This window comes from Ursus americanus, chromosome X (genome assembly GCF_024610735.1).
Source record: "Ursus americanus isolate L20-20 chromosome X, mUrsAme1.1.p, whole genome shotgun sequence".
Classification (NCBI taxonomy): Eukaryota; Metazoa; Chordata; class Mammalia; order Carnivora; family Ursidae; genus Ursus; species Ursus americanus.
Genome location: NC_142164.1, coordinates 1,925,404 through 1,947,000, shown reverse-complemented (window position 1 = coordinate 1,947,000; position 21,597 = coordinate 1,925,404). Strand labels below are relative to the sequence as shown.

The 21,597-nt window shown below is 40.6% G+C and overlaps 2 protein-coding genes across 2 annotated transcripts in view; both read right to left on the bottom strand.

The window, feature by feature from the left end:
• The window catches only part of LOC123786522 (paraneoplastic antigen Ma6F-like), a 159,904-nt gene that overhangs the window by 65,827 nt on the left and 72,480 nt on the right, over positions 1 to 21,597 (bottom strand). The gene's annotated exons all lie outside the window — the stretch shown is intronic.
• On the bottom strand, positions 2,630 to 11,787 carry LOC123804153 (synaptonemal complex protein 3-like). The gene is made up of 8 exons (XM_045816133.1): positions 11,664 to 11,787; positions 10,723 to 10,792; positions 10,536 to 10,570; positions 8,448 to 8,565; positions 7,473 to 7,572; positions 5,606 to 5,704; positions 2,813 to 2,917; positions 2,630 to 2,683 (listed from the first exon to the last, which is right to left on the bottom strand). Exons 1-8 carry the CDS (start codon positions 11,785 to 11,787, stop codon positions 2,630 to 2,632), a joined length of 705 nt encoding a protein of 234 aa, XP_045672089.1.

The window sequence follows — 21,597 nt, the reverse complement described above, 5'->3', positions numbered from 1 at the left end:
AAGTATTTCATTAATATGCACATATACTTAATCACTTATGGTTTGAGTATTTCACATCTGTCTTCAAAGATAATCTACCTACATAACGTACTTAATGATCAAACAGTTGACATTTATTTCATCCCCTGACAACCTCAAATGAGGAAATACATACTTGAAGCAACTTTGGCTGATATTCTAAGGGGAAGAAATATTTTGCCGTTGTATTATGATTATTTTTGTATTGATACATAATTTGCCATTATATATTATTTGTATACACATTACGATTATATATACTATGTATATATTCTAACATATATATTCAACTTTACTTTTTAAAGCAGGTTTAGGTTCACAACAAAATGGAGCAGAATTTTTTTTTCCACCCAGGTTAAGTGGGTTTTACTTCAATTTCATTTTTCCACTGCCTTTTACTATAGTTGCTTTCAGGGAGAGCTCTCAAAGGAAAGATGATGGAAATGAATCTTGTACTGGCTTATTTAAACCAAAAGGTATTTCGAGAATCCAATAAAACTAGGTAGAATTCAGTTCTTGGTACTTGTTTTAAGTATTACTGGCTGCCATAAAGAAAGGTCACAAGAAGCTATGGTACATTGTTAAGAAGGACAATTTTCTTCAGTCCTCAGTCCTGACCCAGTCCTTATGCTCAGTGTCTGGTTAACTGTGGACCTTCCGTCTGAAACCCAAACACTGCAGGACCACCTTCCCCTCCTCTGTCCCTCCTCACACATCTGCTTCTTCCCTTTCCTCCTCCAAAACAAATGAAGAAACAAAAATAACATCAGAATCAGACCTATCAATACAGAGATCAAACTGATGGATGCCAGAGGGGAGAGGGGTGTGGGAGGGGCATAATGGGTCAGTTATGGTTGGTGACCCATCGCAGCTACACTTGGGGTAAGCATAGCATAGCTACTACAGTAGCACGCTATATTCCCTATGCTGTGCCTTTTATTCCCATGACTTATTCATTCCATAACTGTATCTCCCACTCCCTTTGACCCATTATGCCCCTCTGGCATCCATCAGTTTGTTTATTCATTTGTTTTGTTTTTTAGACTGCACATTCCACATCTTTCTTAACCAGTCATCTACTGATGGACACTTAGGTTGCTTCCATATTTTGACTATTGTAGGTAATGCTGCAATGAATATAGGAGTGCATATATCTTTCGAATTAGTGCTTTCATTTTCTTCAGATAAATAACCAGAATTAGGATTGTTGGATCTTATGCTGGTTCTCTATTTTCTTGAGGAACCTCCATACTGTCTAGCAATGTTATGTAATAACTGTCCCCAAGCACAAGAGGGAGGAAGAAGAGAAAGACCACCTGTCAATCCAGGTCCAGAGGCAGTGGCAAGGTGAGATGATCCCACCTAAGCTTCTCTTAGGAGCATATATATAGCATAGCATATAGAGATGTTGAATCACTATGTTGTGCACCTGAAACTAATGTAATATTGTGTGTCAACTATACTCAAAAAAAGTTTGCAACAGGGATGGTGTCATCCTTATTTCACAGAACAGGGCACTGAGGACCAGCAAATTTGAGTAATATGTTCCAGATCACCCAGTATTTGATTTTTTTTGTTTATTCATTTGTTTTGTTTTTTAGATTGCACATATATAAGTTGTGAAGAGATGGGTATGTGTGTGTGTGTGTGTGTGTTTCTCTGAATGTGCCCAAATGAAGATGGTGTTACATTATTAAATGTAAAAAAAAAATGCCCATTACAAAAGGAAAGGTGTAAGAATTAATCACTCGAGTTCTTAGTTCTCATATATAAAATCAAAATTCTACATACTCAGTGAATATTAAACTTGAAAACAAAGCACTGTAGGTAGATTATCTTTGAAGACAGATGTGAAATACTCAAACCATAAGTGATTAAGTATATGTGCATATTAATGAAATACTTTCAATCAGTGCTAAGGGCAGGTGTCATTTAATAGTGAACCAACACCAATTAAATGACATTTTGATGTCTTTGTGGAAATGACATATTCACAAACCCATGTCTCAGCACTGATATTTATATATGTAGTTTTGTTCTCCCAGTGATTTTAGGCGGTTTAATTTATTCAAAAACACAATCTCATGTTTACTTTCAATAATTTTTATAAGGCAGTGGAGTACATTTTCTTCTGAAATCATATTTTTATTGGAATTGGCTCTGTAAACTAATGAATAAATACAAGCGGGTACACGGATAAGATAGATTTTATATTCTTTAATTTTTTTTCCTTTAGGAAAAGCAATGTAGCCTTCTTTCTGTACTTGTGCTTTGAAACTTTTGGGACTGATACAGATCCACTGAGGCCAAGCCTAAAATTAAATCATCCTTATTGTTAAAAGTTAATTGACAGTGTTAAGTACAAAAAGTCATCATTACTAATGAAGGGTTGAGAGTTTAATACATATAATTGTGGAATTGCTGCTACCCACATAACTGTTTAGGGTTTGGGGTTTTAACAGGAAAAGATTCTTGCACTTAACAAGCAAGCTATGATAAACAAGATGTACTGATTTCAACTACAGTTTTTAAACTACTACAACGTGGTTCAGTGTAGCTAATGTTATACTTGTATCGTAAAACTTAGGTTCCTGTTCTTTCTTCAAAGTCATCAGAACAACAGGGAATGAAGAGACTTTTGAACAATTGCCAGCTCTTGCTGTTGCTGTTTCAAGGAAGGAAATATTAAACATTCACATGTTATTTAGGTAATTGTTACATACATTTTGGCAAACAAAATACCCCAATGCTCACACCCCTCCTTAGTTCTTAATATTAAATACACACTACTTACAGCTTCCCTCACAATTCTGTTTTGCAACTTGGTCATTTCTTCCCTAACTTCACTTTGTTCATCAGTGAGAAGATGTTCATGGTCCTTCTCTAAGTCCTGCATACTCTAAAACAAAAAGCCTAGGTCAGTTATAAACCACCACTTTTCCTCTCATGCTCCAAACATGTAAAATTAAAAATTTCAAGGGGTGCCTGGGAGGCTCAGTCAGTTAAGCGTCTGCCTTTGGCTCAGGTCATGATCTCAGGGTCCTGGGATCGAGCCCCACGTCTGGCTCCCTGCTCAGCAGGGAGTCTGCTTCTCCCTCTCTCTCTGCCCCTCCCCCTGCTCGTGCACATGCACGCGCGCTCTCTCTCTCTCCCCCCAAAAATAAATAAAATCTTTAAAAAACTAAATTTCAAAAGCAACAAGTCTTAATAGTCAAAGGATGCTCTTTATTTATTCCAAATAAAATATTATACCTAATACATGGAGATAAAAATACCCACTTAAGAAATTTTTTAAATGTTGTGTTTGAGTCAAATATTATTACTATAGAGGCATGACCGTAGTACACTTTGCTCGAAACAATGGGTTAATAAACAGTTAAGGTCAAGGTGGAGGAAAAAAAAGAAAAAGACTGACAGTCCCATAGAATGAAATACCATAATTTTTAAACTCTCTAATAAGCTTTCTTTTTTTTTTTTAAGATTTTTATTTATTTATTTGACAGAGAGAGACAGCCAGCGAGAGAGGGAACACAAGCAGGGGGAGTGGGAGAGGAAGAAGCAGGCTCACAGCGGAGGAGCCTGATGTGGGGCTCGATCCCACAACGCCGGGATCACGCCCTGAGCCGAAGGCAGACGCTCAACCGCTGTGCCACCCAGGCGCCCCTCTAATAAGCTTCCTAAACACCACATAACAGTGCACTTATAATGAGTAAAAATCAATGTAACATGATTCCATTGGAGGGAATAAAATGATCTGTAACATGACCTCTTTAAGTTATGAAACACAAGCATGTTCTAAATCTTTACTATTCATTTAACAAACAGTGATCTAGTGCATACTATGTAAAAAGTGCTGTTAAGTGCTGTGGAGGAATTTGCAAATGAATGCACGATCTCTTCCTTCCTTATTCCAGTGAGAATAAAAAACGCGTAAATAAAAACTACACCAAAACTTTGTAACAAGTAAGGAAACACAACTTGCCATGAACTGTGTACTGGAAAATAAGATTGATTCTGATTTAGTTGGCAAAAGAATAAGATTTCAGTGGGTAAAGGGAAGAGGGAGTTGAAAGCGCTCTAGAAACAAGGAAGTAATGGTGAGTTAGTGTACTGGAGGGGCGGGAGGAAAGGAGGAATATAAGTATAAAACTACAAAGGGAGTCTTGTTACAGGGCAGACATTGACTACCTGAGAGTTTAAAATGGGAAGCTACGTATAACACCCAGAGCTCGTAACTAATGAATCACTGAACACTACATCAAAAACCAACGATGTACTATACAGTGGCTAACTGAACATAATAAAAAAAAATAATGAAAAATAAAATGGGAAGCTAATGACAGGTTTTCGGGAGGAATGGTATATGTTTTGGAAGATCATATTGCAGAACTGTGAAGGATGGACTGGAGAAGAGAGAACTCAGATGAGAGTTTAATAGTATAAGCAAGGAATGGTGAGATCCTGAACGAGGGCAGTAGCAGTGGGAATTCAAAGAAAGATATTAAGGTACAATTGCAGAGGTAAAGTACACCTCCCACTCCCTTCCGCCGCCCCCTCCCCCCTCCCTCCACCCCCCCAAACACCACCCCCCCCCCCCCGCGTACACACACACACCAAGAAAAAAGAAGGGGAATGTGCAGCATCCCATCACCTCCTAAATAAGTATATATCTGCATGAAGAAGAGGTCTGTGTCACTGAGGACAACTTACTAATGTGCAAATATCACAGCAGATCATTCTCAATTCACAAACGTTTAGTCCTCCTCTGGCTTTTTCATTCTGTTATACATTTAGACCTTTCCTTATGATTTTAAGTATGTATATAAAGTCATTATTAGTCTAATATTCCAAAAGCAAATATGCCATAAAACACTCATGTAACACATTTGAATATAAAAGTGGTATTCATCAATTACAATTGCCTACTCATGTTTAACAAAAACTGTTAATACAAGTAAAAGACATGTAGAAGTGATTTATAGACCTCCTAGTTTCCACTATATATTTATGGCTGATCTCCTCAAAACTGATTGCTGGACAACAAATTATGATTAAAGTGTTACTAAAGTACCAGTTTTCTTCACAATACATATATTCCTAGGTAAAATTCCCACTTTACAGTTCCCTGTTTTAAATGACTCCCACAAAACTATTAATTAATCCTAAAATAAAAATGCATTTACTAATTATGTTAAATCCAAAGCAACGAATTCCAAATGGAAAATGGTTAACAATTTAGATGTACAACCTAAATGGTTCCCCCCCCCCATAGATTTGGAAAGAAACAATCTGTCTTGTACCTTTATATACATATTACATATTTTTAAAATATTTATTTACTTATTTGAGAGACAGAGGGAGAGCAATGTGCACATGGAAGTGGGAGGAGGGGCAGAGGGAGAGAATCTTCAAGCTGACTCCCCGCTAAGCAGGGAGCATGAGGCAGGGCTCGATCCCACAACCCATGAGATCAGGACCCACAGCCTGAGCCAATACCAGGAGCCGGTTGCTCAACCGACTGAGCCACCCAGGCGCCCCTACATATTTTGTTTTATAAGAATGTATGGCATTGCCAAATACAACAGACCTTTAAGAATTGCTCATATAAATTTTTAATTTTTTGCAGTGTCTGGTTCTGAACAATTCTAGCTTGTTGAAGAACCTTTCGTTGGTCTCGGAACATACCCTACAAATATAAAAGAAAAGGGTGATAAAATGTGGGTAACATTTAATGTTTAGAAAACATAATTATACATAAAGTTTGAAAGGAATATTCTTTAAACCGATACTTGTTAACATTTCCTGTTTTAACAACTTTTATGACCAAGTTTAGATAATTGTGTTCACCACTAGTATACAAAAACAATACGATGATCCTACCTAGCAGCCATTAAGTAGGAAATTGTCTGTCTCACCAATATCGAAAATATGTTTTAATTTTTGACTTCAAAATCCACAAATGACCTTTCCAATAACGTGTTTGCCACAAGTAGGCAAAAATCTATACAATAATCCTTCCTAACGGTAGTTACAGAAGGGATATTCTTTCTTTCTTTCTTTCTTTCTTTCTTTCTTTCTTTCTTTCTTTCTTTCTTTCTTTCTTTTTTAAAGATTTTATTTATTATCAGAGAGGGAGAGAGAGAGAGAGCACACAAGCAGGGGGAGTGGCAGGCAGAGGGAGAAGCAGACTTCCCGCTGAGCAAGGAGCCCGATGTGGGACTCGAACCCAGGGCCCTGGGATCATGACCTGAGCTGAAGGCAGATGCTTAACCGACTGAGCCACTCAGGCGTCCCAGAGATATTCTTTCTAGAAACATTTGAAACATGTGTTGATTCTTGGTCATTTCAGTATGTATACAGATGATACTAGCCTCTCTGTTCCTTGACCTAATCTCCAACAATAATTTTGTCCTCTTCCCTACTTCAGTCACTCACTTACATAGTCATACCCTGGATTCTGTCATTCCCAATAACTGCAACATCTACATAATATTAATTAGAGCAGAGACTTATATAGGAACTGTGTGTCAGGTACTGTTCTGAACCATTTTAAATAAACTTATTATATATGATCTTATTTAATCCTCAAAACAACTCTATGAGGCAAGTACTCTTATTATGTCTCGTCTCCTTTCACAGGTGAGGAAACCGAGTGAGGTACAGAGATAAACAATTTGTCCCTGACTTCGCAGCTAGTACTGGTCAACCAGGATTGGACCCCCCAAAATTGGTTCCAGAGTCCAGGCTCTTGACCACTGTACTATACTGTTTCTCCTCTTCCCCCTGCCCCAAACGTTCAACCTCTACCTCCCTGTTTGTAGTTCTCCCCCTTTTTTTTTACTACAGTTCAATACTCTTTCAGGATTAACATCCCGTTGATCCCACGACTTTTCATTGTCCCCAGGTCTCCACTCTCACATTCTCCCTTTTCCTCCTTCTTGGCTTAAATTCCATGGCCCGTCATCATACCTATGCACTTGCACATGTACTTTGCCCTCTTTTTCACTCTGTCAGTCTGCGTGGCTAAATTGCAACCCTGGAAAATCCAACTCTCCAGCTGCTCTGCCACAACCATGCAGAGTGGTCTCACTTTAAATTCACGAATCACTATGACACTAACCTAAATCAGACTCATAATGCTGCTTGGCAGTGATATTTCCCTAGTCCATTCGCTGGCCTGCTCTCAGGAAACAATTTCAGGACTTCTTCTCTGCCCCCCCAAAGGCAACACCTCCTCCACCACTCTAACTCTTAACTGGTGACCTTCCTATATCACTAAATAGACAGAAGCAATCCAAATAGAACATTCAGTCTCCCACCGCTACCTCTTCTACCCACCTTTACCCATCTGGGCTCATGGACTCTACATTATCTCCTGTGTTTTTCATGACCTATTGCAACTTGAAACTTTGATACAATAAATAAATCAATTTTAAACCAAGGCTGATACCAACAGCTAGTTTTTCTTCTTGTTCCTGGGCTTTCCGCATGTCTGTATCCCACTCCCAAAACAAAGTCAGAAACTGCTGAGAATATTTGAAATGAAGATTCTGCCTGTAAAACAATAATGAGCACTGTCATACTTCATAAAGATATGAAAAAATTAACCATATTCAAAACAAAATTGATTTGACACAATTCGCACTATAAAAGGAGAAGGCAGTAATAGCATAATAGCCTCTGAAAGCATCTCATGGGAAACAGAAAGGGTATATGAACAATTTACTCTTATTCCAAAAGTATTGTTCCTAACTGACCAATATATAAGCTATCTCACATGCCTTACCTCTTAAAAACTAGTGAGGATTTACTGTACTATCAACTTTCCAGAAAAAAAAATCATTTCATCTAAAAGCAGTTTACTTTTCATTTCTTCTTACTGAAGAACATGCATGCTCTGATATGATAAATGGATTCAATAAGGATATCATATCCATTTATCATGGAAGATTTCCAAACAGGAATATTTCACTTAAATATTTCCCCTCTTTGGCACAACAATGATTTTTAAGAAAGAACAGTGAACACAATTTAGTGAAAATATGCAAATTATTTATGATATAAGATTAACCTTTTCTACATAACTGAATACAGTTAACAAGAATAATGGTTTAAGACATTTACCTGAAGTTCAGCTACTGTACGTCTAGAACAAATATGAATTAATGTTATAGGAAGAAAACTCACTTGTTATTGGAAAGGGAAAAAAGGTCATCTTTATTGGTTTCTAGGAAATACATCTCAATTCTGTTAAGGAGTGAGGTTAACAGAATTTATCCGCTTAGGGAAAAAATAAGTAAAATCTATTTTTCACTGGAAAATTCAATATAATAGAATTTGCCTTAGGTTATTTGCAACAATGAATACTAAGAAATGATACAAATGTCATCGTGACTTAAAAAAAACAAAAACAAAAACAACAACTTCACCTTTGTTCTTGTTGTATTTTCCAAACACGCTCAATTTTTTCGTTAGTGGTTTTGACAGAAGCTTTTGCATTCATTTCGAACATTTTTCTCTTTGCAAGAAGGGCCTGTTTAATGTCAACTGTATAGAAAACATTCATCGAAATTTAGTGTTGAAAATCATTTTGTTTTCATATATACAAATCAATATGGGTAAATGTTGCCTCGGCAATGTGCAAAGACATATAAAATTTATTTTTTTATTTTTTTATTATGTTATGTTAGTCACCATACAGTACCGTATGGTGACATTTAAAATTTGTAATACAGGCATCATAAATGTCCAATCACTATGTTGTATGCCTGGAACTGATACAATATTGTATGCCGATTACACGTCAAAAAATAAAATAAGTAAAATAAAAATTATAACACAGGCATCATTTCAAAAAGCAAGATTTGCTCACTATTTTCTGTAAAATCTTTCTAGTACTAGTATCCCAACTCTAATTTTTCTAACTGCAGGTCACCTTTTCGTTTAGACATAATGAAAAGGGGATAATAATCAAGATATTTTCCATTATCAAAATGTGTACGGAGACTCCCAAAGACAGACTTTAATTTCCTTGTGAGAAAACGGCTAAAAGGCAAATTTTTCTAAATTTATAAAATATCCTCCAATTCAAGGGACATGTTTAGGTGGATTACCATTAGAATGCATTATAAAAAATGCACAAACGTATTTTCTTAAAAACGATCCTCAAAAGGATAAAAATAATTATATCGCACATTTAAAAAATTATTTTTCAAGCAATCTAGTGAGTGATGCTTTTAACTGTTTTACTACAAGAGACAAACGCTGCGGGTGTAAAAATTCTATTTAAATAAATGAATTCAAAAACATTTTTTAAATATTTTCACGGAGCTTTTTAACATAACACTTTTATCCGTTAAGTGCTGCATTTCACAGACTCTTAGTACTTCAAATAAAACTTTGCAAATCATATGATTTGACTTGATGGATCTACAATCAATAGTTATTTTTCAGTAGTCATGAAGGATCTGCATTATAATAAAAATATTTTATCCATCCGGAATTCATCTATAGTAAGAAGTTTATTAGACAGCTCACAAAGCAAGCACTTTGTCACCACCAAATAGAGCAAAGCTTTCAAAACATACTTTCTGGTAAGGATGATCTCTATCCAAGAGCCGTAAATTGACGTGAACTCTGCTAAGTGTGCTGCCCTGTAGTGCAGGTGGTGTAACTGACATCTGACCGAACAGCATGAAACTTAGGAGTTTGGATATGATTATATATTTCTCACTAGCTAGGAGAGTTCTTTAGTTTGCAGCTACACAGTTTGCTAATGAAAAAAAAAAAACAATAAAGAGGGTTTTTGGGGGGGGTTTTGTTTTGTTTTTGTTTTTGTTTTTTAGAGGATTCAGTGTGTGCTGCTACTCCAAAGAATAGGACACCGGAAAGTTATGAAAAGTAACTAAATTAAGAAAACTTAAACTTGACAGTAGATACTGATATATCACTAATCTGTGCACACAAAAGGAGGTACAAACTTTTCTCCGTCCATTTTCTTACACAGTACATTATATGTACACATGTATAAAATAATGGCATCATTCTTACCTCATCAATGTTAGTACCATTTTTACTTTTCCACATCAACAATGGAAAAGGTCAGTAAAGAAACTTGCAAAGTTGAATCACACTAAATACTTGTGTAGTATCCTACATACGAGAACAAGGCAGTAAAATCAGTGTTGTAGACCTCTCATTAACATTTCCATTTATAAAAGCTGTATGGTTTGGGACACCTGGGGGGCTCAGTTGGTTAAGCAGCTGCCTTCGGCTCAGGTCATGATCCCAGGGTCCTGGGATCGAGTCCCGCGTCTGGCTCCTTACTCAGCGGGGAGCCGGCTTCTCCCTCTGCCTGCCTCTCCCCCTGCCTGCCTCTCCCCCTGCTTGTGCTCTCTCTCTGCCTCTCTCTGCCTCTCTCTCCCTCTCTCTGACAAATGAATAAAAATAAAATCTTTTTAAAAAGCTGTATGGTTTAAAACTTTTTTTTTTCCACTGCAAATATCACTTAAGCATACCTCCAAGTCCTTCCAGCATCTGCTGTACTTCATTTCTGTGAAGAAGTTACATCAAACATTATTAAGGATAAACAACGGTCATATTTGTTTTGGAAGAAATGTCTCATTCTAGGATTTTACAGAGAATAATTGGTACGTTAGCCAAGGTGCCTCGATCTGGAGACTGAAAATGCTACGAACACATTACCCCACATCTTCCTCAAATGTTTCTGTGGAAGGCCTTTTTCGCCCATGTTTATCGGTTACTGGATTGTCTCCTGTGTTGAAATAAAAGTGGAAAACATTTTAAAATGAAGCATGGTGGTGGGCATTGAGGAGGGCATGTGATGTGATGAGCACTGGGTGTTATACGCAACTAATGAATCATTGAACATTTTATCACAAACTAATGATGTACTACATGTTGGCTAACGGAATTAAAACAATAAAACGAAGTATGGCATTTTGATCAGTTTTCAGGGAGCAATATCCTCACTGTGGAGTTTTTTAGGCCTCTTGCAAACAAAAGTTTTTTAAGGCAGACATAGGGAAGGAAGCATGTATGTGCCAGGTCAGCTGAAACTGGATCAGGGACCAGGACCATGCCATGGAGACAGTGTTACAAGCCTTTCAAGGTTAATGGCAGAGCACATCACCCAGCAGGTGTGAGATATTTTGGAAAGAAAGACTGTGGGGGAGCAGAAGAGCTGCTACCTAAGCCTCTGTAATCCCAGTTTGGGACGGGAGGATCAAGTGGACAACCTCTGGTACATGAAACTGCTTTTTACACACACACACACACACACACACACACACACACACACAAATGCAGAGACCTACACAGAGACAGACATACGCAGAGACAGAAAGACAGACAGACCCACACAGAGACAGACAGACACAGAGAGAGAGAGAGAGAGAGAGAGAGAGACCCACACAGAGACAGACATACACAGAGAGAGGCAGACAGACCCACGCCGAGACAGACACACACAGAGACAGACAGACAGACAGACACACACACACACACACACACACACACACACGAGGATTTTAGTTTTTACAACGCGGAGGACTCCAAAGCAGTGACCTGCCTCGTGTGCGGTATCTACAAGTGCTGTATCTGCAAAGGTGTGTGATAGCCAGTACCTTCAGCCTCTGGCCCACTCAGCTCTCTTCTCTCTTGTCTCCCAAAGTCATAGGCTGCCATACCCTGAGCCTCCACCGGGGCCTTCGCAGCTCTCCCCGGGCGCTTCCTCCCAGCCGGCGCCATCCCGAGGTGTCTCCTGCACCTTGTGAGCGCAAACACGCATTAAAGAAATGGGGACATGGTCAGTGAGCGATGCCAGGCAAGGGTCCTCTGTGCAGATCAGAGTGGGCGTGTCCTCGTGTCTCTCGTTGGACCGGGAGGGGACAAAGACGACGCGGACGGCGGACGCCTACCCGCCCCCGCCCCCGCCCCCGGCTCAGACCCAGGGCACGCGACCTGCCCCGGGGCATCTGAGGGCCAGGGCCTTCCGCCACATTCTTGCCTCTACGTTGGGACGGAGGCCATCCCCACCCCTAGGTCCTCGCGGGACAATGTGCTGGTCTGGAGGCCCAACCGTGGCCGGGACAAAAATAAATGTCCCCTCCGAATGGATGGGGAATAAGCGTTCTGCCCCTGTCCGGGGACGGTCAGGTCTGGGGGGGAGGGGGGGCTCCTCGACATGCCATCTGGACCCCAGGACGACCTCGGGGGACCAAACTGTGCGGCCGGGCGGCCGGGCAGGAGGGACAGACGCAGACGGCCCCTCCTCACCAGGTGCGACCTTCCCAGGAAGTGGGGACCGTCAGACCCGCTCCCCGCCCTGCCGGCCCTGCCAGCCCTGCCCTCAGGGCCCTCGTCATGTCCTGTCAGAGCCCCAGAGGACCCTGTGGGGACATCACCTCAGAGGTCAGCCCAGCCGCCGCTGTCCCACACCCTGATCCCCTCACGTCTGAGGAGAACCACGCCCCCCCCCATGGCCACCGGTCCGGCTCCCTACCCGCCTGGGCCTCCCTGAGGGTCCCTATGCCCCACCCCATCCTCTGCCTCTCTGTCCCTCCCTCCATCCCTCCATCCGCACAGCGACCTCCACACCACACCCTCCGCGATGCTCCTCTGAGGGCCAAGGGATGGAGAGGAGCGAGACAGCCTCGCCTGGGCGGGAGCGTCCCTGATTGGCCGGCACAGCGCGCATGCGGGAGGCGGGACCTCGGCCGAGACACGCCCCCTGGACCAACTGCCGCCCAGGCGCTGGTGCCGAGGGTCGAGGGTCGAGGATCGAGGATCGAGGATCGAGAATCGAAGATCGAGGATCGAGGATCCAGGACTGAGGCCCGGGCCGGGCCGTTGCAGCTCTACCGTTCAGGGACGTTTCACAGGCCGTCTTCCTGGGAAAGGACAAAAGGATCCGGGAGTGTGGAACAGGTAGGTGCTCAAGCCTCCGCCTTCCTGACGTGGGACACTTTAACAATTCCTGGCCAGTCTCCTCCCGGGGCCCTTCCCACCCACTGCTTCCACTCGCAGAGGAATAGCCATCCTCCCGCGTGTCCCGTGTAAACCACCCCCCTCCGTCTTCTAGGGTTTGTTTTTCGGTTGGTTGGTTGGCTGGTTGGTTGGTTGGTTGGTTGGTTGGCTGGCTGGCTGGTTGGTTGGTTGGTTGGTTGGTTGGCTGGTTGGTTGGTTGGTTGGTTTTTGTTTTGTTTTAGAGACCCGTGTATGTATCCTTGACTGTCCTGGCCTCCTGGTGTGTTGCCTGGGTAGTACAATAAATTGTATCGCGTTCTGCCTCGTGTTCCGCCGCTTCCTTTTTCGCCCAACATTGTGTCCTAACAGTATCACCTATACTATTCCGCGGAGCCGTACTGCTTTCATTTTCCCTGTTGTAGCATTCCACTCCTCAATTCATTCATCCGTTTTCTTGTCCATGGACATGTGGGTACTTTCCACTTCAGAGCCCTTAAAAGCGGTGACGCTAGGAATATTCTGATGTCTGGCATACGTGCAATTGAGTTTTGTAGCGTTTGAAGGAGTCCAAGAGTTTAGAGGAGTTAATGACCTATTGCTAGGTCACAGGCTAGGTGAGTATTCGGTATAGCCAAATTGTTTGCAGCTTATGACTCCCACCAGCAGGTTGGGTACTAATTGTTCCGTATTCTCACCAATGCTGAGTATAATCGGATTACATTTGGGTTTGGGGTGGTGGTCTTCTTTTGCATTTCTCCAACCACTAAGGAGATTGAGCTCCTTTATATGCTTATTGGCCATTTCAATTTCCTTTTCCATGGCATCATCTATGTGGGTATCATGACCTTTCTTCAAATGGGTAGGATGACTTTCTTACAGTTTTGTAGAAGCATTTCATATATTCCAGACATCAATCTTTTTTTTTTTTTAATTTAAATTCAATTAGCCAACATACAGTACATCATTACTTTTGATATAGTGTTCAATGATTCATTAGTTGCATATAACACCCAGTGCTCATCACATCACGGGCCCTCCTTAAAGCCCCTCACCTGGTTACCCCATCCCCTCACCCACCTCCCTTTCCTCAACCCTCAGTTTGTTTCCCAGAGTCAAAAGTCTCTCATGGTTTGTCTCCCTCTCTGATTTCTTCCCATTCAGTTTTCCCTCCCTTCCCTATGGTCCTCCACACTAGTCCTTATATTCCACATGAGTGAAACCATATGATAATTGTCTTTCTCTGCTTGACTTATTTCACTTACCATAATCCCGTCCAGTTCCAACCATGTCGATGTAAGTGGTAGGTATTCATCCTTTCTGATGGGTGAGTAATATTCCATCGTATATATGAGCCACATCTTCTTTATCCAGATGTCAATCTTTACAACAGTGTTTCCCCTCTGCCTTTTTATTGCAATAAAATACAAATAATGCAAATTTTACCTTTTAAGCCATTTTTGGATATAGAGCTCAGTGGCATTAAGTACATTCCCATTGTTGTACAATCATCACTGTCATCCATCTCTAAAACTTTTCATCTTTCTGAACTGAAACTCTGTACCCATTAAACACCTATTCCCCGTTCCCTCCTCCTCCCAACCCCTGGCAACCACCACTGTACTCTCTTTCTCTATGAATTTGGATATCTCATACATACAGTATTTGTCCTTCTGTGACTGGCATATTTCACTGAGCATAATGTCTTCAAGATTCATCCATATTGTAGCATGTCTCAGTTTTTCTTTCCTTTTTGAGGGACAGATAATGATCCACTGTAGGTATATGCCACTTCCCCCCCCCCATCCATCTGTTGATGGACACTTAGGTTGCTTCCACTTTTATCTATTGTGAATAGTGCTATATGAGCACAGGTACACAAATATCTGTTTGACTCTGTCCTTTCACTTCTTTTGGGTGTATACTCAGAAGTGGAATTGATGGATCGTACCATAGTTCCACTGTTTAGTTTTTGAGTTTCCGCCATACCGTTTTCCATGGAGGCTGCAACAGTTTACAATCGCACCAACAGTTGCACAATGGTTCCCTTTTCTCACATCTTCGCCAGCAATGGTTCTCTTGTCTTTTGGGGAGTGGCCATTCTAAAAAGTGTGACTTACCCACAATGCTAGGCTTACAACAGACAGTGGGATGACAAAAATAAGGGACATAAGTAGTATAGAACAAATTGGTATGCGTTGCTTAAGTAAGTAGTAGTTGACTTTATAATGAAATAATGTGATAAGAAGTCTGTGGGTCTTTTTCTGTGAAAATCTTCCTGTGTGTCAAAAGGGACCCTGCCCATTCACAGCGGTCACCAACAAGAGGTGATCAGGAGACTCTCCACTGTAACAATCGGTGATACAAGGTGAAAACACCTTGTAAATGCTAACAAACATTAGATGATATACAGACATCTCTTCCTTAGAAGAAGCACTAGGAAATAGTGCACTAAGCAGAAAAGCTAATCTCTTTCTTCTTGCCCTTGTAGTTCCCTCTCTGCCTGAATCTTTTTTTTTTTTAAGATTTATTTATTCATTTATTTGAGAGAGAGAGAACGAGAGAACAAGCAGGAGGGCCAGGAGGAGAGGGAGAGAGGCTCTCAAGCAGACTCTGCAATGAGCACAGAGCCTGATGCAGGGCTCGATCTCACGACCCTGAGATCACAACCTGAGCCGAAACCTAGAGTCGGTCGCTTAACTGACTGTGCCACCCAGGTACCCCAAAGATACATTTATTTATTTGAGAGAGAGAGAGAGAAAGAAGGAGGGAGGGAGGGAAGGAGGGAGAGAGAGGGCACACAAGCAGGGGTAGGGGCAGGGGGAGAGAGAGAGAATCTCAAGAGAACTCGCCACTGAGTGCAGGGCCCGATGTGGGGCTCGATCTCACGACCGGAGCCCAAATCAAGAGTTGGTCGCTTAACTGACTGAGACACCAAGGCGTCCCTCCTCTCTGCCTGAATCTTTAAGAACTTTCTGCCATTGGCTCATTTCCAGCTTTGCCTTCCCATGTCTACTGATTCTTTTTAGCCCCACATCATTGCTGCATAGGAGAAAGTGTAGCTCCCCAAAAATGTCTGGAAAGGACACATGACAGGAGAAGCTCAAAACTATGGATGGTGGGGCGCCTGGGTGGCTCAGTTGTTAAGCGTCTGCCTTCGGCTCAGGGTGTGATCCCAGAGTCCTGGGATTGAGCCCTGCATCGGGCTGCTCCGCTGGGAGCCTGCTTCTTCCTCTCCCACTCCCCCTGCTTGTGTTCCCTCTCTCGCTGGCTTTCTCTCTCTCTGTCAAATAAATGAATTAAAAAAAAAATCTTAAAAAAAAAAAAAACCACAACTATGGATGGTTATCAGAGGGAAGGCCTTAGCCCATTTTTTACACTGATCTAAATTCTACAATAATTGCAGCTACTGCCTATTGAACACAGGCTTATCTCAGGCATGGTGCCGAGTGCTTCGTATGCATAATCTCCACCACATCCCATCAGGAGATCCTTAATATCTGGGCACACGTGCTCTCTCTCTCTCTCTGTATATTATATATAATGTTAAGATTGAGCAGTGAGTTCAGGTGTTATTAGTTTTCCTCATTCTTTACAAAGTTCCCTGTTACTAGGGTGATGATATAATGTATCATCCAAATGGAGACAAGTTTGAGAGTGAAGGAGGGTGTGGCACAGGACAACCAATGTAAGCCAGGACTTGCCCCCAGGAAAACCATAGTGTATGCTCACTCCACATATCGGCCTCCATGTAATAGATTTGGCAGCCGTTGAGAGTTATTACATAGATCCATTAATTCATTAGGTGTTGTAAAGTGGTAATTTTCTAACTTTATTATTCTTGTTGCATTTATTGGCTGGAATTGTCCCATGAAGGGTAACTACAAACCACTTTGTTTTCCTGAAATACAATCCACACAAGAAAGGCAGAATTATTGCTTTATTCTCTCCCTTTTCAGGGTGATGGGTTGCTGTCTTCTGGTCTCTTAAAGTGAACAAGGATCATTTGGGGACTTTTTCAGTATTGCAATGAACTCATGAGTATTAATGTATGGTGATTCACCACTGCAGTTATTATTCCTTCTGATGCTCACATTGTTTGACATTTGGACATTGGGAGCCCCTTCACATGCCTCTGGTGTCTTTTTGACATAACCTCAACATAGAGCCTAACTTTTGGATACTCTAAGATGTTCCATACTTATCTTATCCTTATTCTGCCCTGGATCTGAAACCAGCCATTTCTCCAAGGACCTCTGGTTTCTTCTAGAGATCGTAATGTGGGCACTAAGGGTTCTCTTTGTTGCAACCGATAATGTTCATTGCTTCCAAGTCTTTGCAGTGGACAGAGCTAGGAAATACATTTCTTTGAGGGTCCATACTGACAATCAGAGTTCATACTGAATGAGTCCATGCTCATACTCAATGAGTTCCTGCCATTTCCATTCAAATTTAAGATTAATTTGGTCTTATATCTGTGTCTTTTGTTTTAAACTGAAATTCCTGAATTATTTTTTTAATTTTTAAAATTTTTTTATTATGTTCTGTTAGCCACCATATAGAAATTCCTGAATTCTAATGGCATTACTGTAATTACTTACCCCCTTTTCTGTGTGTGTGTTTGTGTGTGTGTGTGTGTGTGTGTGTACGCGTGCACGTGCGCCTGTGTATGTATGGTATTTTGCAATAAAAAGGCAATATTATTACTAGTAATGTGATTTCTTAATATAGCTCAAGATGCCTTGTTCTTTTTTTATCCTTAAGGTATATTGCATTGGGGATACACAGTAAAATTGCAATATATATATATATATATATATATATATATATATATATATATGGGAGAGAGACAGAGAGAACAGGAGCAGGCGGAGGGGCAGGAGGAGAGGGAGAAGCAGACTCCCTGCTGAGCGGGGAGCCCGACGTGGGGCCTGATCCCACGACCCTGGGATCATGACCTGAGCCGAAGTCAGACACTCAACCGACTGAGCCACCCAGGCATCCCTAAAATTGCTATATTTTAAAGTCATTTGAAATAGTTCTGTATTCTGTATAGTTAAACCACCAATTTGACATATACAGCTTGCACAACTGTGTCATGTGATTCATTATTTATTTATTTTAAGAGCTTGCCTTTTAAATTAAATTGTTTCATAATTTCATGAAACACTTATGGATTCTAAAACCAAACTGAGAGCAGGATACTTTAAGAGAAGAAGCTTCCACTTCTGTAATCTCCACCCAGGTCCTTCCTTTGTAACCATTTCCAATATATTTTTGTTTATCGTAGATATCTGGCTCTAGATAGATAAAAATAAAGACATACTCTCCCTATTTGTTAGCTAAAACATAACATTAAATACGTTGTTTTGTTCTGCACTCAGCAGAAACATGCCAGGACGTTCAGGGCACATGGGAGGACTGCCTTTAGTAATATTATGATGAAATTTTACAGGGAAGAGAGATAGTGACTAAGTAAGTACTTTTCTATTTTACTGATGAATATAGAAATGCAATTCTATACTGAAACAGAAAAACATTCTACTTGTGAATATTTTAATCGCTCTGTGTTTTATCTTTTAAAATAGGTAGCTATCAGTACAAATGTGAATCTGTTACCTCATATTAGATCACATAAACCACAAAACGTTACTTAATAACTACTTTTTAACCACATTCTTCAACAGCTAGCTAGAGACTGTTTTAGGCTCATCAGTTGGTATTTTTCTGGATGTAGTTAGTGTAAACTAACTTTATAAATGTACAGTTGAAATCTGCCCCTGTACTAATTAATGATGGTCTTGAGATAAGTCAAGTCCTATTTGTATGTTCGATTCCAAGTAACAAGGGAACTGTGTAATTCAGAAAAGTAAACAGTGCTTACAACTCACCTTTTAAAATCCCAACTAATCATTCTAAGGTCAAATCCAATGTTAACATTATTATGTGGCTATATCGTTCTTTGCGTGTGACTACTTATTCTTTTTTTTTTATTTTATGGGGGTCGTGGGGCAGAGGGAGAGGGAGAGAGAGAATCTTAAGCAGGCTCCCCACCCAGCGTGGAGCCCGATGTGGCACTCGATCTCATGACCGTGAGATCGTGAGATCATAACCTGAGCCGAAATCAAGAGGTGGAGGCTTAACCAACTGAGCCACTCAGGCGCCCCTGCATGTGACTGTTTAGACTCAGTATTAATTTTTCTTTCCTTCAAAAGCATGGGAATTCCCATGCGGTATTAAATCCACCATGCAACAAACATGGTGTTCAGCCCCTTACGCAGACATCTGTTGACCACTATTTCCAAACTACTTGTTGTACGGGACCAGCTTTCAGCATATCGATGGTAGTCTTCAGTATACATAAGATTGTTCAGTGATGCAGCAATTGCACTACTGGGTATTTACCCCAAAGATACAGACGTAGTAAAGAGAAGGGCCTTATGCACCCCAACGTTCATAGCAGCATTGTCCACAATAGCTAAATCGTGGAAGGAGCCGAGATGCCCTTCAACAGATGACTGGACTAAGAAGATGTGGTCCATATATGCAATGGAATATTACTCAGCCATCAAAAAGAATGATTCCTCAACATTTGCTGCAACATGGACGGCACTGGAGGAGATAATGCTAAGTGAAATAAGTCAAGCAGAGAAAGACAATTATCATATGGTTTCACTCGTTTATTTATTTTTTTAATAATAATTTTTTATTATGTAATGTTAGTCACCATACAGTACATCCTTAGTTTTTGATGTCGTGTTCCATGATTCATTGTTTGCGTATAACACCCAGTGCTCCATGCAATGTGTGCCCTCAATACCCATCACCGGCCTATCCCAATCCCCCACCCCCTCCCCTCTGAAGCCCTCAGTTTGTTTCCCAAAGACAATAATTTAATCATGGAACTGAAGTTTAAAAAAAAAATTAAAGCCAATAGATATTTCTACATCTTTGGTGTTTAATACAGGAGTAGCTATCCTCCACACTCAGGAATTTTATTTATAAACCCTCACCTATTGTTTGCTCTCCCTCTTTAGACTAGATGTAACTGAAATTCGGGTAGCTTCAATGATCATCTTTGTGATATTTCCATTTTGAGGAGAAACAATGTGGGGCTATACGGTAAATATGAGCTTTTAAAATTATATTTAAGAACCTGTGAAATATTCAGAAAAACAATACTGCGTTGCTGATTTTCTCCAAAAAAAAAAAAAACCCTCTGCACTGTATTTGTGCTGATTTGGTGCCTTTACCGTTTTTCTTCATATTGTAATTTGATTACCCTATATACTGTGCACATTTACCCCCTGCGTGTTGAATGTATTACCATAGACAAGCAAATGACCTCATTTCCCCCAGACAAAATTAAATTCAATAGTTGAACTATCTTTTATAGGATAGAATTTATCTCATACATTAAATGTTAAAGCAAATAAATCCAGTATAATATTCTACATTTAAAACTTGTAACTCAATATTAGGAAAGAAAAGTTGATAGTCTGCATTTTTAATAAACTACTGTGAGGTGAAGGTTCTCATATTTGAACCTCATGCAATGTTTTATTTTCTGCTTGGTTGCTGACCTCAGTACTTGAAAAAAGTTGGTTCTTAAGAGGCCACTGTCATCAAATCAAGCTTTGCGTAGGAAGAAGTCTCACAGAGAGAACAAACTACTCTGTCACAACAACCTCAGTCCATAATACTGGCTAAGTGACTAATACATGCCCACAGTGTTAAGAAGAAGAACGAGGGTGTCGACGGCTAACAAGTAACATTTCTTCAACACTTATTATGTGCCTACAGGTTTGTCCATCATTGCTTCATCTGACTCTCAGAATCATCCTATTTTTTAAAAAAATACTATTTTATAGATACACAAGAGCAAATCTGTTTTGGCAAACAGATTTAGGTTGATGGTTCTAGATTTAGAAGATTTCATGCCTAATTAATTTCATTATTTATTTTAGATTAGCAGTGCTGGGAGAATCCTGATTCACACGGATAAAAATGAAATGGGCTGCCTTGTACAGTTTTACAGCTCAGATATTTGCAGTCAGAATGCAGAAAATGGTGTTTGCGAGCAGACGCCAGGGCAGAGTTACACTCCTCCTAATCAGTGATGGTGTGCTTTTCCAGAATTGGCAGGACAAGCATTCTTTAGGTATCTGCACAAAAACATATTAACTCGATAACCCACGTGTTGATGACCTTCGACACAGTAAAATATATGTAGGATAAATCCCACGGTTATCTGTTAGCTGGTCACTGGTATAAAACACTGCATGTGTATAAAAGGTTGGCCCAAACCTCTATGGCCCTGTATGACCTCTGAGTAACACCATGAGGCTCTGTGGAAGTCTGGAAAGTGCAGCTCTGATCTGGTTACTCCTTTAGGCCGCGTGCTTCAGCTTACTACAGTCTTGCATACTGTCTGCAGTGGGAGAGATGCAGTGTCACAGTATGAGGCTGACTTTCTGCTGTATCCCTTAGGGTGCCAGTGTTCTGTCACCTGGACTCCCCACAGGACTAAAGATCCTCCTGGCAATAATGAGCTACAAGAAGTCAGCAACTAGTGTTTTTGAAAAACGTCTCCAT